The sequence below is a fragment of the Anguilla anguilla genome, chromosome 2 (genome assembly GCF_013347855.1).
Source record: "Anguilla anguilla isolate fAngAng1 chromosome 2, fAngAng1.pri, whole genome shotgun sequence".
Taxonomy (NCBI): domain Eukaryota; kingdom Metazoa; phylum Chordata; class Actinopteri; order Anguilliformes; family Anguillidae; genus Anguilla; species Anguilla anguilla.
Window position 1 is genome coordinate 74110559 of NC_049202.1, and position 16898 is coordinate 74127456.

General features: G+C 42.3%; 1 protein-coding gene across 1 annotated transcript in view; it reads left to right on the top strand.

Moving 5' to 3' along the window:
* Positions 1–16898, top strand: part of LOC118220424 (deleted in malignant brain tumors 1 protein-like) — a 145567-nt gene that overhangs the window by 99267 nt on the left and 29402 nt on the right. The window contains exons 12-14 of the mRNA XM_035404285.1: positions 10037–10351; positions 12169–12483; positions 15378–15692. Coding sequence (XP_035260176.1) covers positions 10037–10351; positions 12169–12483; positions 15378–15692 — 945 coding nt within the window. The remainder of the gene's footprint in view (positions 1–10036; positions 10352–12168; positions 12484–15377; positions 15693–16898) is intronic.

Consider the following 16898-nt stretch of genomic DNA (forward strand, 5'->3'; position numbering starts at 1 on the left):
ATGTATTTGTTCATTCATTTGAGAAAATGCAGGGATAGGTATAGTACACAGTTTAGATTGTTTGCAGGTGTATGACACTGAAATAGAGGAAGAAAAACAGAACAGCAGCCATACCACCCTACACCCTGCTCCTGCTGAATGGCTGAAGCTACAGAAGTGTGGGCTTTGGGCAGGAGACCACCGGGGAAAACTAAGTTTCTTAAAACTAAACTAAATTAAATGAATTGCTGTTCTAGGAATCCCTCCCCGTTCCATCCCTCTAGGCATATCTCTTTATCCTCACAGATCGTACTTCCCCCTTTTATTTTATAGTCGTTCCCCTCAATTAATTCTCTCAGTGAAAACTCCGGCATCTCTGGCGGTTTATATTCAATTCCGTGCTCAACGTTCCACGAGCGCTTTACTGACACCTTGTGGTGAAAATATGCAAAACCTTTACAACGCCAACATGTCCTGCCTGCATCTCCTAGTCACAGGGATATTGCCCCAACTGTCCCAATCTCACTCCACTCTCGATTGCCCCAATGCCGTAATACAGATGTTCTCATCTTATCCCTTTTGAAAATCTAATAATCTTTATTTAATCAGACAGTTAAGTGAGTTCTCTTTTGCAGTGACAACCTGGGGAATCAGTGTGTGGGGAATTGGTAAATGGACTGCATTTTTATAGCGCTTTTATCCAAATCGCTTTACAATTGATGCCTCTCATTCACCAGAGCAGTTAGGGGTTAGGTGTCTTGCTCAGGGACACTTCGACACGTCCAGGGTGGGGATCGAACCGACAACCATCCGACTGCCAGACAACCGCTCTTACCTCCTGAGCTATGTCGAATTAAAGGTGTGTAATCACTCAGATGTAGAGGATGAGTTGGTGGTCAGAAGTTTGTGGTATCTGGACCTCCAGGTGAGAGATACACCTGTGGCCAATGATCATACCACCACAGTCTGTTAATGTGTGGCTTTTGTCATTTAACTGTACCCTCCTACAAGACAGAACAGAAGGTAGGAGAGCAATGAGAGGCCACTAATTAAATGAATAAACTGCACGGATGAATAACCTTAAACTCGCCTCTCCTGGTTTTAATGTTTAAGTCTCTATGTCTGTGTGATATGTCCCGCTGTAGGCTGCCCTGTCTTGGCTGATGCAGTACATACCTGTGTCCAGATGAGGTCAGCAGAGGTCATGTTTCACTGTCAGCCAAAACTAAGTGGGGTAAAAAAAAATTTTAAATGACTGAAACAATGATTATAAGAAGATTCCCAGTGTGAAAACATCATAGGTGGAACCAGTCTACAGAGGAAGAGCCCGTCCTCCACTGACTAGCTTGCTATCAATAGTTAAAGATGAGCTAAATGCAATAGGGAGCTAATGGGGGATCTGTCAAAGCAAATAATCAGTGTTTGGGCAGATTATTGCCTGAGGTATTAAACTATGGTAAAATAGACTGCCCGTGTATATTAATTTAATACATGGTTCAGAAGAGCGAGGTCACCCATCCAGGCCTCCAGATGATAGGGGTTTGACCCCAGAGAGGTTCAACTCTGGAGCAAAATGCAGTGTGAATATTCCCTTTCCTCTGACATCATGCTTGAATCACTGAGTCCTCCTGCTGTTTCTCTCGTCTGTGTGATTGGGGGGAGTGGGGAGAGGGGGAGGGTTGTCTGGGGAGAGGATTGACTAATGTGTTTGAAAACTCCATCTTGAAAGAATTGCAGATGTCAGCAACCTTCCTCTCAAACAAGGTGGGACACATGCGGTACCCCCACACAGTGAGGAAGATGATGAGGGAGGCAAAGAAGAGCCCAATGATCACAGTTTGAGTTTAGTTGCATTTTGAGGTCAACAAGTCTCATAATCAACTATAAAATGGCCCCCAGATACCAACAAGCTCCCTCTCCTAAACACTGATTAAAGATATTGTGTTGAAACACAATGTCTGAAACTTATAAGTGGAACCCCCAAAGTGGATGCTGTAACTCTATTTGAACTCCTACATAAGTATAAAATAATATTAACTGAAATATATTTTACACACGGAGTATGTTGCCTTAGGTGTACTTTCTGAGAGAAATCAGCATGACTCTGATAGGCCCACATGACCTAACCTGACCTGAAGAGCTGCCAAAGTGAAACATTTAACTGTGACACCGAGGAGCTTGCAGAAGGACTTCAACCCCCTCTAGTATCGTAGAGTATCCGAACGTAAACACAGCTGCCGGAAGTTGTACTGGTTATCGTGTACGTCTCATTCATCTGCATTTGAGTGCCAAGCTTCTCTCTCCTCTGCAGAGGAGCTGCGGGTAAGAGACGCTCGCGTGGTTTCTGTGCTTTGATCACGCGCTTGCGTGGGAAGCAAAGCTAGCCTTCATAAATGATAAATGATGCTTGCAATCCTACTCATGTTAGCTAGCAAGCAAATATCAAGAAATCAAGCTTGTTCTAATGAAAAACGTTTCAGTTAAAAATTAATAATACACGAATTACTTTCTAGCCAGCTTTTCAGGTTAAAATTATTGTGGTTATGTTCAGTTTAATTCGTTCAAAATCAAAACACGACTTGGAAGAAAACATTGGTAGGTAGCTAACAAGCAAAGCTAGCCTTACAATCAAGGTTATTTGATGCTTACAATCCTACTCAAGTTAGCTAGAAATGCATTTATTACTTTCTAGCCGGCTTGCCAGGTTAAAATTAACTGTGGCAATTCCTTATGACAATTAATAATTTTCCACCACGTAAGCAATTCAGTTCATGTAAACCTAACGTTGATCAGCTTTTCTTTACCCAATTACGTCATTACTGTTCGACGGCGGTAAAGTTGAACGAGACTTCCGCTAAAACTGTGAGTACAGCTCCGTCAACCTAGTGTCAAAATTTTATGAATTTTGCTGCTCAAGTTAGCTTGTCGAATTTAAGTTGTCCTTGACAATAACTCAGCTGGAACGGTTATTAGCTGAAATGTTAGCCACCTTTATTATTAAAGAAAAATGTGACGCGATGTGATGTATTTAGAATGTCTGGCTATAAATATTTATTTTTCCATACGTAGGATTTTTGGGTGTAAATATAAAAACTATTGTAGCTCATTCATTAAGCATTGTGACGAAGCACACAGATTTTTATCTGCCAAGTATCTGAGACCTCCTGTGAGTGAATAATAGAGAATAGTGTACATTAAAAGCTGATTAATTGATTAAATCAGCTGAATTGGTAACGTCCGTCGGTACGATGCTTATGTTAATCATTGGAAAGATGCAACGGTATGATGAACAGTGCGGCGAGCGGAATAATGCGCGTGCTGTGCGTCAGTGCGCTGCAGGAGAGCTGAACGGGGGAGTGGCCGCGTTCTCAGTCTGAGTGCTGCGGGACCAGCTTGGACTATTCACGAGGAAGAGCTGCACGTGGAGGATGAGGGATTTGAAGATGTGGAGGACAGGGACCCAACGGCCCATCATCCTGCAGCACCATCAGGTAAATCACCCACCCACCCTGCAGCCCTGAGGCCTGTCCCCAGTACCCCCACCAAACCGAGCACTCCTCCCCAGTCTGCCACTGCTGCTCCACCTGGGACAGACCCTCTGGTAAGATTTCACTGTTAACACACAGCACTGGCTTTGTGTGTTAAATGTTTCACTATGAACCCATAGAAGTCTTATATTTAGTTAAATATTGCACTATTAACAAATGTCTTGTTGTAGAACGTACATTTCTCCATGGAAAGAAAAACTAAAATCCTTATTTTTACTGTTAAAATGAATGTAGAGGGTTGGTCAGTCTGCTGGGTTGCCCACCTTGTTACTTTACATTACATTACAGGCATTTGGCAGATGCTCTTATCCAGAGCGACGTACAACAAAGTGTATAACCATAACCAGGAACAAGTATGACGAAAACCCTAGAGAGAAGTACCGGTCCAAGTGCAGGGAACAACCGCATAGTTCAACTTGGACCCTGAAGGTTAAACTGTTTAACACTAACACAAACCAGAACAGCAACAGCGCAGTCTATGCAAAAATACAAGCAGTAGTTAAGACAGGTGCATTAACTAAGTCACCTACAAAACAGCTACCTAGTTACAACCCTAAGCTTACAGTCATTTACAGGGAGGTAGGGAGGGATGGGGAGAGGTGCAGCCTGAAGAGGTGAGTCTTCAGTCGTCGCTTGAATTGGGTCAGTGTCTCAGCTGTTCTGACCTCCACGGGGAGGTCATTCCACCATCATGGGGCCAGAACAGACAGGAGACGTGTTCGGGAAGCGCAGGTGCGAAGAGGGGGAGGTGCTAGGCGTCCTGAGGTAGCAGAACGGAGGGATCTGGCTGGCATGTAGGGTTTGAATATCTTGTGGAGGTGTGCTTTTGATAGACAAGATTTTATAGAAATGAAATATATTTAGCTAAAATGCTCACAATGTATTTCTTAGCCTTCTTAAGCAATACCAGTATTTTTAACAGCTGCATGTCAATAAGGCATTTTTAAATAAAGTTTAAAGACTGATTAAACTTTGTTTTCTCATTTCCTTTTATTTATATTCTACATTAATGTATTTGTTCATTCATTTGAGAAAATGCAGGGATAGGTATAGTACACAGTTTAGATTGTTTGCAGGTGTATGACACTGAAATAGAGGAAGAAAAACAGAACAGCAGCCATACCACCCTACACCCTGCTCCTGCTGAATGGCTGAAGCTACAGAAGTGTGGGCTTTGGGCAGGAGACCACCGGGGAAAACTAAGTTTCTTAAAACTAAACTAAATTAAATGAATTGCTGTTCTAGGAATCCCTCCCCGTTCCATCCCTCTAGGCATATCTCTTTATCCTCACAGATCGTACTTCCCCCTTTTATTTTATAGTTATAGTATAATCTTGTGGAGGTATGCTGGGGCTGATCCCTTGACTGCCTGGTATGCTAGGACTAATGTTTTAAATTTGATGCAAGCTATAACAGGCAGCCAGTGGAGGGGAGTGACCAGGGGTGTGACGTGGGAGTGTCTGGGGAGGTTGAAGACCAGACGAGCTGCAGCATTCTGAATGAGTTGCAGGGGTCTGATGGCAGATGCCAGTAGTCCAGCCAGAAGAGAGTTGCAGTAGTCCAGGGGGGTAGTACCATTGCTTGGACCAGGAGCTGGGTTGAGTAGGTGGTGAGAAAGGGGCAGATTCTCTGGATGTTATACAGGAAAAATCTGCATGCCCGGCTTACTGCTGCGATGTTCTTGGAGAGGGACAACCTGTTGTCCATCACCACTCCGAGATTCTTGGCACAGGGTGATGATGTCACTAAGGTGTCCCCTAGGGAAATGGAAAAATCGAGGAGGGGAGAGGTTAGAGCAGGAATAAAGATTAGCTCCGTCTTTCCCGGGTTGAGCTTCAGGTGGTGATTGTCCATCCAGCTCTGGATGTCCCTCTGGCAAGCGGAGATGCGGGCAGGGACCTGTGTGTCCGATGGGGAGAAGGAGAGAAAGAGTTGTGTGTCGTCGGCATAGCAGTGATAGGACAAGCCATGGGCAGAGATTACAGGGCCAAGGGATCTGGTGTATAAGGAGAAGAGAAGGGGACCGAGGACTGAGCCCTGGGGAACTCCGGTGGCGAGGGGACGGGGTGGTGATATCTTACCCGCCCAGGCAACCTGGAAGGAACGGTCGGAGAGGTAAGACTCAATCGAGTCAAGGACTGTGCCGCAGATCCCTGTTGCTGCCAGGGAGGACAGAAGGATGGAGTGCTCCACAGTGCCGAATGCAGCGGAGAGGTCTAGAAGAATCAGGACAGAGGACAGGGAGGCTGCTCGTGCGGCATGGAGTAACTCACTGACCGAGAGGAGTGCAGTCTCTGTCGAGTGGCCAGGCCTGAAGCCAGACTGGTGGGGGTCAAGCAGGTTATTCTGAGAGAAGAAAGCAGAGAGTTGGTTAGATGCAGCACGTTCAAGTGTTTTGGATAGAAAAGGGAGGAGAGATACCGGGCGGTAGTTCTGAATGACTGAAGGATCTAGTGTGGGCTTCTTCAGCAGCGGGGTGATGTGGGCCCTCTTGAAGGATGAGGGGAAACATCCAGAAGATAAGGAGGAGTTCACAAGGTCAAACCTTTTTGTTTGACCATCATTGTCATAATTATTACTTTTAAACCTTTAATAAAAATGCTTATTTTCACTAAAATTCAGTCTTTCGCTGTGTTATTACATCCTATTTTCATGTCTTTTATTTGCTTTATGCATTTGCATTTACACTGAAAATGTATCAGGAATATTGTAATTTTTTAAACAAAATGCATCAGGGCTTTGCTGCATAGGGTTTCAGACTGCACTTTGTCTTTTATTGGTTTTTTAAAATTCTTACACATTAAAAGATCATCACCTGAACAGGCCTCATACAAAAACATTATAATCTGAAAATAAGCCAACACAATAACAGTCATGATCAATTTACAAAAGTCCAAATGAAAATCTAAATCTTTGCTGTTTCAACTGTACATGGTGGATGTGTGATGGATGGGTGTCTCTCTGGGGGGTGGACTAAATGATCCGTTTTTTCCAATGGCCCACCCCCCATTTCTCTCGCCAGGTTTTTGTTTTTCCTAAAGGCCCAAGGCTGCACTGGGGTTCAGACTGCACAGCCAAACACTGCACTGAAAACTCCATCCTTTTTAGAAACGAGCCGCTTTCTTCTTCTGTGTCTGTCAGCGCAGTGTGTCACAGGAGCGGGGTCTTCTGGTGGGAGGAGTCCTGACAGCCGGCAGTGATGCAGAGTTTAAATATATGGAGAAAATGTAAATGGTATGCGCTGATTTGTCACTGTGGCTGTTTGAAGTGTTCCTGCAGTGCTCTTATAAGGCAGCAGTGATTGTGATTGGTGGGGCGGGTAGAGTGTGCTCTCTCAGAGAGGGGCTGGGTGTGTGCACAGGGCTCAGTCTCTCTGAGAGCTCAGAGGTGAAGGTGTGAGCATCCACTCTGCTCTGAGGAAGGTTTGGTTCATTTGCGCTGAAGATGGAGAGATGTCTGTTCTTTCTCTCTCTCTCGTCCCTGCTCCTGCTCTCCACAGTCAGTGAGTACCAGCTTTATCCTCCTCTCAAGCTTCTCCATACCCAGTCAGGGCTCAGAGACTGGGGGTCAGGGCCAAGGGGTAAGAGGGGCAGCTCTCCAGGCAGGGCAGGGCTCCAGGCCGTCTCTAAACACCAGAGTTTACTGTAGTAATATTTCTCTGCATCATTCATGAAGCTTTCATGAAACAAATTTTATTATTAATTATTTAGGAAATATTTCTTTATTTGATTCACTGGTATATAAAACATGATATTTGAATAATCCAGCAAAGATAAAGTTTTTTGTTTGATCATGTTTGTGTTTTAGTAAATATGAATATATGTGAATATAAAGATCTTTTTCAAATATAGTTTTTATCGTTTCCGTGTCTATGTAATTTGGCACCTGATAGTCATGAAAAAGTCCAGGTATTAGTTGGCGTTCCCAGAAATACCTGATGTTTGCGTGAAATTTATATCATAAGTTAGCCGAATTAATATTTTCACTTTTTGTAGTTGTAAGTTGCTTTTTATTAGTGTATTTTTATAAGAACTCTTCCGTCTTTAGTGCGTTATAACGGAAGACACAAAGGAAATGTGACGTACTCTCTTCAGTGATACATTTGATGCTTTTATGGCAGCACATTAATAATATATTGCACTTATTAAAATTCTCTCATCTCATGAAACTTATTACAGCAACTTTAAAAAGAAAAGAAAAAAAAACTTTGCACATGTTAGCACATCAGTGGTAACACCTGCTCAAACCTCAACTTCAAAAGCAGGACTGAAGCAACATTGATCCAGAGTCAGACTTCCTGTGTAATTCTTTTCAAATAACACACTCTGAACAGATAATATTCTCCACCGATGTTTACGGCTGCAAATGGAAAATATTATTTTATTTGAAACTCACATAAGATTGAATATGTGACATTTTTCATGCAATATTTTACTATAAATTTTTTAAAAATGCAAATATTTCAAATTAAATAATTATTGAAATTGCACAAGAAATATAATGAGGACATACTCCATAGGATGAACGCTAAAAGTATAAAAGTGATTGTTAAACAGGAATTTTGTAGAGATGAACTACTAACGTCAAATAAAAAAATATATATATAAGCTAACAATTCAAATTCATGTTTAATCTTCATTGTGGAAACATACCATTTCACTGAAAACATTACATTACATGACATTTAATTGGAAGACACTTTTATTCGAAGTAACGTACAATAAGTGCATAACAACATCGTCACTAATGTAAAATATTAAAACAGTATAATGTACATCTACATACGCCCAGGGCTGTACTTAATATCATTAAATGGTTAAAATGCATTCCAGATAAATCCCCTTTTTCACTGATCAATGAGTTCTTATAAAGATGCACTGAGCTTGGTAGGAAGAATGGTCTCCTGTTGCTCGTCTGTGTCTTTTGAGGAGCTGTACTCTGCACAGCCAGCGTTTTACGATGCACAGGAGTTTACTGAGGTTCACGTCTGAGTGACCATGCAGACACTGCTGGGGGCATATCCTTTAAATTATCAGCAAAAACCTGGGGTTTACACGCATGGTAAACCAGGCTTAACATTATTGAGAATCTATAAACGGTGGTACTACATAAGAACCAGGTTTATCTATAAGATGTTTATGTACAGCACTGTGTGCCGTAGTTGTTTCCATGTTTGGTTTATTGACTGTTCATTTCTGTTTAGTTGCATGCTGATGTGTTCCAGTCTTTTATTTTTAATTGTTTGTTTATATTGTTTAAGTGTTTCACAGTATCTTAGGCGTAAATCTTGGTTTTTGGGATTTTTATGTTTTTGGTTCTCAGCTTTTTTCTCATAGTTTTACATTCCTCATCAAACCATTTTTTCATTACATTCTTATTATCATTTTTCATATTTGTGGTTTTTAACTTGGATTTTTTAGCTACTTAAAAAAATTATTCAAGTAATTTATGGCCAGGTCTACGCCTTATTTTGAGGGTTGATACTGTGTGTTTTGAAATATTTCTATTAGAATTTTTCTTTAATCACTGCCAATTGCCTCTTTGTATAATTGTGTGCTGTTTGGAGCCCATCTGTAGAAAGGATTGAGGTTATGTATGTGTGTTGGACTGCTGTGTTCTCTTTATGAACTCAGTGATCTGACTGTGATCTGATAAGGGTGTTTGTGGTCTGACAGTTAATGCATTTATGGAGGAGGGGTTTAGATCCGTGATGGCATAGTTTACTACACTGTTACCAAGAGCTGAACTGTATGTACAGTATATCTACCTAAAGAGTCCCCTCTGATCATGCCATTTATTATATAGAGACCAAGACTTTGACTGAGATTCAACAGTGCCTTACCATTTTTATTAATTACTCTGTTTAATTGGAACTAATTTAATTATTTAAATTATATTTCATCAATAATTAAAATATAATTGTAGAATATTTATTATACATATACATTTACACTTAGCCAATTATTCTGCTGATTATGTTGAGGATTTTCCGTATTTCTCCCATCTCAGAACTGGGCAGGGTCCTTGGTGTTGCAGCAATAGCTGCATAACCCTGCTGTAGTGGAGGTTGCTCTGTCTCTCATGTTGTGGATTGATAGGTGGTTCCAGTGCCTCCTTCAGATCAAGTTTCTATTGACTTTGAGTACAATAGTAGAATACAGGACCTGGGGGTTTTTCAGGATAGGTGGTGCCATGGGGAGGCTAAGTGTAGTCTAGTGGCAGGAAATTTAATATTTAACAACATACTAAGATGAGGGTGTCACAAATGGTCATAGGTTTATTTTTGCCGAAGCTTGCATTCCATTGCTTTGTTCGACTTCTATTTCTCTTTTCCTTTTCCCTATTTAATCTGTTTGTTTTTTGTGTCTTGGTATTGTTGTTCATTTTGATATGGTGATTTCTTTATTTTAGCTGCTTTTCTTGTTGCCGAATGACTGTATGTATTGTGCAATAAAGGTTTGTTAAAACTCAAACTCCCCCCCCTCTCTCTATCTCTCTCTCTCTCTCAGGCAGTGAGGATGTGAGGCTGGTGAATGGAGGCAGCCCCTGTGCTGGGAGAGTGGAGGTTTACCATCAGGGAGAGTGGGGGACAGTGTGTGGTGATCGCTGGGATATGACAGATGCTGGGGTGGTGTGTAGACAGCTGGAATGTGGAGATGCTGTAGAAGCACCAGGAGATGCTCGCTTTGGCCCAGGGTCTGGGACAATATGGATGAGTGATGTGTCCTGCAGGGGATCAGAATCCACATTGAAGAAGTGTCGCTCACTAGGATGGGGTATACATGGCTGTCATCATGGAAAGGATGCTGGAGTGATCTGCTCAGGTAGGACTCAGCGTTATTCAGCTCTTACCAATGTTCTTATACCAACACAGGACTTTGGATTTAAATGATGATATATTAGTTTCATAAATGCATATGTATTACATAACTAAAACATAGTATTACATTTTAATATGTGGTGTTATGAAGTAAATTACTGTTTTGCTCCTTTCACTGAACTAATTCAGCACTTCAGAAGCAAAATCAGCAGTCACAGCAGAATCTTTGTGTTTCTGATGTATTTCACTTTTTCTGACGCTATCAGAATGTTTATTCTTTTAAAGTTTATGTCTGTAGCAGAAGTTTACATGTGATTGGCTCATCACACGCTGCAGTTTATACGGGATTGCCTCATCTCACACTGCTGTAGACGTGAGATTGGCTCATATCACACTGCTGTATTCCATGTATAATAGCCGTGCAGTCCTGTATTCATGCAGCTGTGCTCACTGTTGTCTCTGGAATAAGGTGCCAGTCATTGCAGACATTACATTACATTACATTACAGGCATTTGGCAGACGCTCTTATCCAGAGCGACGTACAACAAAGTGTATAACCATAACCAGGAACAAGTATGACGAAAACCCTAGAGAGAAGTACCGGTCCAAGTACAGGGAACAACCGCATAGTTCAACTTGGACCCTGATGGTTAAACTGATTAACACTAACAACGAGAACGGCAACAACGCAATCTATGGAAAAATAAAAATAAATAAAAATACAAGTAGTCGTTAAGACAGGCGCATCGACTAAGTCACCTATGAAACAGCTGCCTAGTTACAACCCTAAGTTTAGTCATTTACAGGGGGGAAGGGAGGGATGGGGAGAGGTGCAGCCTGAAGAGGTGGGTCTTCAGTCGACGTTTGAAATGGGTCACAGTCTCAGCTGTTCTGACCTCCACAGGGAGGTCATTCCACCATCGTGGGGCCAGAACAGACAGGAGACGTGTTCTGGAAGTGCAGGTGCGAAGAGGGGGAGGTGCTAGGCGTCCTGAGGTAGCAGAACGGAGGGATCTGGCTGGCATGTAGGGTTTGAATATCTTGTGAAGGTATGCTGGGGCTGATCCCTTGACTGCCTGGTATGCTAGGACCAATGTTTTGAATTTGATGCGAGCTATAACAGGCAGCCAGTGGAGGGTAGTGAGCAGGGGAGTTACGTGGGAGTGTCTGGGGAGGTTGAAGACCAGACGAGCCGCAGCATTCTGAATGAGCTGCAGGGGTCTGGTGGCAGATGCCGGTAGTCCAGCCAGAAGAGAGTTGCAGTAGTCCAGGCGGGATAGAACCATTGCTTGGACCAGGAGCTGGGTTGAGTAGGTGGTGAGAAAGGGGCGGATTCTGCGGATGTTGTATAGGAAAAATCTGCATGCCCGGGTTACTGCTGCAATGTTGTTGGAGAGGGACAGCCTGTTGTCCATCATCACTCCGAGATTCTTGGCGCAGGGTGATGATGTCACTACGGTGTCCCCTAAGGAAATGGAAAAGTCGAGGAGGGGACAGGATAGAGCAGGAATAAAGATTAGCTCCGTCTTTCCTGGGTTGAGCTTCAGGTGGTGATTGTCCATCCAGCTCTGTAAGTCCCTCAGGCAAGCGGAGATGCGGGCGGGGACCTGTGTGTCCGATGGGGAGAAGGAGAGAAAGAGTTGCGTGTCGTCGGCATAGGAATGATGGGACAAGCCATGGGCAGATATTACAGGGCCAAGGGATCTGGTGTACATGGAGAAGAGAAGGGGACCAAGGACTGAGCCCTGGGGAACTCCGGTGGTGAGGGGACGGGGTGGTGATACCAGACGATTCTCTCTTTATTCCCTGTTTAACTGCAGCCCATCGTAAGGTCAGGCTGGTGGGCGGGTCTGACCTGTGCTCTGGGAGAGTAGAGGTGCAGCATGGGAGCTCCTGGGGCACGGTGTGTGATGCTGACTTTGACCAGCGGGACGCAGAGGTTGTGTGCAGGGAGCTGGGCTGTGGAGTTCCTAAAGAGCTGCGGGGGGTAGCTGCGTTTGGCCAGGGGAAGGGCCAGGTGTGGGCAGAGGAGATTCAGTGTTCAGGCAACGAATCTCACATTTGCTTCTGTCCCAAAGCACCCTCACAGAATCAACCCTGCTCCCATGGAAACGATGTGGGTCTAGTGTGTTCTGGTAAGAGTCATTTGTATACTGTGTGTTTCAGTGACACTGGGTTAATATAGTCCTAAACAGATTGTATGCATTTATATTTAAGCAGATAAAGATATTCATTCATTATACTGTGAAATGTTACATGTCAGGAGCTGTAATGCTGGATATTGTGATGCAGATATAATTTGTAAAATGCAGTGAACACTATAGAGGGCGGGGATGTGCAGCCCATAACCCTCTGATAGGGGAAGTACACCATATGTACCATAGACACACAGGAAGTGGAAGCACACAGAGCTATCACAGCCTTCCTGTGAGCTGCAGGAATTCACATACAGGCATTTCTGAGCAGTGGCAACTCCCAGTGTTTGTGTGAGTTTAATCTGTGTGGAGTTTGCATGATCTCCCAGTGTCTGTGAGTTTAATCTGTGTGGAGTTTGCATGATCTCCTTGTGTCTGTGAGTTTAATCTGTGTGGAGTTTGCATGATCTCCCAGTGTCTGTGTGAGTTTAATCTGTGTGGAGTTTGTATGATCTCCCAGTGTCTGTGTGAGTTTAATGTGTGTGGAGTTTGCATGATCTCCCAGTGTCTGTGAGTTTAATCTGTGTGGAGTTTGCATGATCTCCCAGTGTCTGTGTGAGTTTAATCTGTGTGAAGTTTGTATTAGAGCCCGACCGATGCCAGATTCTTGGGGTACGATGCCGATCCCGATTTTGGAGAGTCCTAGCCCACCGATTACCGATGTTTTGACTGATATTTTGTCAAAAAGTGCAACATTTTCAAATCAATTTGAAAAACTTATATTTTATTAAAGTTTCTATATTTAAGAACATTTAACTTATAAGCAAACAAATAAAAATAAAAATAAACACACAAAGAACTTTTTAGATAGAAAAAGTAAAAGATGATATTAAATTAAATATATATATATATTAACACCATCTTTAAGTGTGTGAAATCAAAATAACTCCACAACTTGCTTTTACTCCTTTCTTTTCCAGCCATCTATAAAAAATGAATTTAAAAAAATCAGTTTTCCAGTTTCAAACATGTATTTTTATGAATATTATTATTATTATTGTTGTTGTTGTTATTAATTTGTTATTATTATTTCTTAGTATCTATTCTCAGTACATTAATTATATTTTCTTATTTTATTCCTACTACATGATCTCAAAGAGTAAGACTATCTAGTGAGCTTCCCTGTCCATAAGAATTAGGCGGTGAAAATAACTACAATGCGCTCTGACGCGTGACTAGATGACACATTCCCTCGCAATAACGCATTAGCTATTGACACAGCCTCATTATTTCTTATTATATATTCTCAGTAAGTTAAATGAATATTTTCTTATTTTATTTCTACTACATGATCTCAAAGAGTAAGTCATTATCTAGCGGAGCTAAAGAGTTAATCAAGTGTAACGTTAGATTAAATTAAATTGACTGGATGAAATACGTGAAAAAAACTACAATGCGCTTTCGTGCAGGTTACCCGCGCTAACTGTTGGTTGATTCGCTTCTCCAACAGCAATCCTTCTCTCATGTTATCACGACAAAGCTAGATAACATGGCTTAAAATTATCCATGTTGGAAGTGTTTTATCTGCGTTTTTACTGTCTGGTTAGCTTGCTATGATGACGCGTGACTAGATGACACACTCGCTTGCAATCACGCGTTGGCTATTTACACAGCATCATATAGTAGCTAATATCATTATCTCAGATAAAGAAAAACAAATGTGTGATACATTCAATCACCATTTTATTTTGGCTGGTTATTTATTTGAGAATACAGCGATGTCCTCTGGAAATGTAGATCCTACGCTGCTTATGTGCTCACTGCCACTTCATAAAGGCTTGCTAGCCAGCTAGCTTGCTAAAGTGAACCAAATATGTTAGTTAGCTCGCTCGCTTGATAATGAGGATTGATAAACATAGTGGTCGTATAAACGCATTTAATTAAAAACTTTCACTAAATATACATACCTTTATTGAGGCAATCGAATCTGTGCAGACAAGTCTTGAAGTGGAGAATATTGGATGAGGCACGAGTGACAAACGTCTTATTAGAGAAGTAGCGCGTCAGCTGCTGCAGTTCACACTTGTATTAGAGCTCCCTCTACTGGATAATTCTAGTAAATAGCAATTACAGCGTTGGAACAGACAAGTACAGATAAATAATCATTGTTTTTTTTTTGTTTATTATACTTAAGGTCTTAAAAATCGGGGCACATCGGCGGCATAACTGCGATCCCGATGTCGTCAAAAAAGTCAAATAATGGCCGATATATCGGCCATACCGATATATCGGTCGGGCTCTAGTTTGTATGATCTCCCAGTGTCTGTGTGAGTTTAATCTGTGTGGAGTTTGTATGATCTCCCAGTGTCTGTGTGAGTTTAATCTGTGTGGAGTTTGTATGATCTCCCTGTGTCTGTGTGAGTTTAATCTGTGTGGAGTTTGTATGATCTCCCAGTGTCTGTGTGAGTTAAATCTGTGTGGCGTTTGCATGACCTCCCAGTGTCTGTGTGAGTTTAATCTGTGTGGAGTTTGCATGACCTCCCAGTGTCTGTGTGAGTTTAATCTGTGTGGAGTTTGCCTGTGTGTGTGCCTGTGAAAGCCTGTTTGTCTGCCTGTCTCTGCAGTCTCTAACTGCTTGCATGCATGTTCATGTCTGTGTTATTGTACATTCATACATGCATGCCTGTGTGTGTGTTTTTGTGTGTGTGTGTGTGCGTGCATTTGTGCGTGTCTGTGTATGTGTGTGTGTTTGTGTGTGTGTGTGCATTTGTGCGTGTGTGTGTGTGTGCGTGTGTGTGTGTGTTTTGTACCTGTGTATTCTGTTAGCCTCTTCCATAGGTCTCCTTTATTATTTCAGTGTTGGTCAGATGCTAACCCCACTGTGCTGTGTGTAGGGTACACTGAGTCCAGGCTGGCTGACGGCCCTGATAACTGCTCTGGTCGAGTGGAGCTGCAGCACCTGGGTAACTGGGGGACAGTGTGTGATGCATGCTGGGACAGGAGAGCCTCCAATGTCCTCTGTCAGCAGCTGAAGTGTGGGACTGCAGTGGCAGTGCCAGGACAGGCCTGGTTTGGAGAGGGGAGTTGGCCAATCAGAGCCGATGTGTTTGATTGCCATGGGAACGAGACACGCCTCTCACAGTGTGCTGTTTCCTCATGGAGCCGAGCTGTGCTCTCACATGGACTGGATGCTGGAGTCATCTGCTCTGGTGAGGAGTCCTGCTCTCTGTACTGTGTACATGGTACAATTTAGCACACATTTACTGCATTGAGAGAGAGAGAGAGATAGAGAAAGAGAGGGAGAGAGAAAGAGAGAGAGCGGAAGAGGACGAAGAAGAGAGTGAAAGACAGAGAGAGAGACAGTGATAGAGAGAGATGGGGAGAGAGAAACTGAGATAGATATGGGCTGTCTGATGTAAAACAAAAATAAAAATGCAAAAACAATTTAAAAATCCACATGTCGAGTATCTTGTGTTAATACAGTGTTCTATAAGTGAAATGCCCTTGGATTTAACCGGAGTGTAATCTGCAATTATGTGCCAATGCGTGTGAGTAGTGCACTTGGATTTAACAGAGGTGTCTAACCCTATCCCTAATACACTTGGGTTTATCAGAGGAGTCTAACCCTAACCCTAATACTGTCGGACAAGTAAGGATTAATTAAGAATGTGTTTATTTTCTGAATCCAGTGGTTCCAACAGTCAATTCCCTTGTTAAAATGTCCAGCACTCTGAATACTGAACACAAGAGATATTGCGTGCTAGAACTCCTCACTTAACCTACATATAAAATATATTTTATGTGATTTAATTTAATAATTATTATTTTAAATGAGAATTTTCAATTAAATTGCCAAATTCACTGATAGGTCAGTCTACAGTGCACTGATGGAATCAACCAACAAGTCAAAACAAGCTCTATACCAGGTTTTAAGATTAAATATTTGAGTTCAATAAGAAGCAGTCAATTATATTAATGAATTGAAAACATATATTCTTTATTGAATGCAGGCACTCTACTTCTAAATTACCCAACAGAAGGCATAATACAAAACATTAAACAACTAATCTAGAAATACCAGAAAAGAGAGAGAGAGACGAATAAGAGAGAGATAGAGAGAAACCGATCGAGAGAGAAACCAGACCTTGCCAAAGTTTCACCCACTTCCAGTATAAGCGCCACAAGAAAACCAGCTAAAAACACACAACCTAGGAACCACCACCAAAATAAAATGAGGAAGACTCTTCTTCTTCCAGGCACTGAAACCAAACGCAACACACAAACTTTTTCCTGTGGCCATCTTAAATACCTTACCCAGCATGGCTTTAGGATGTTTGCCCTGATTGGGTCATGCCTGGTTCAGGAGAGAAGGGAAGGGGGGTCAGACTAATTTATGGCAAGGACTGGCCTACCTA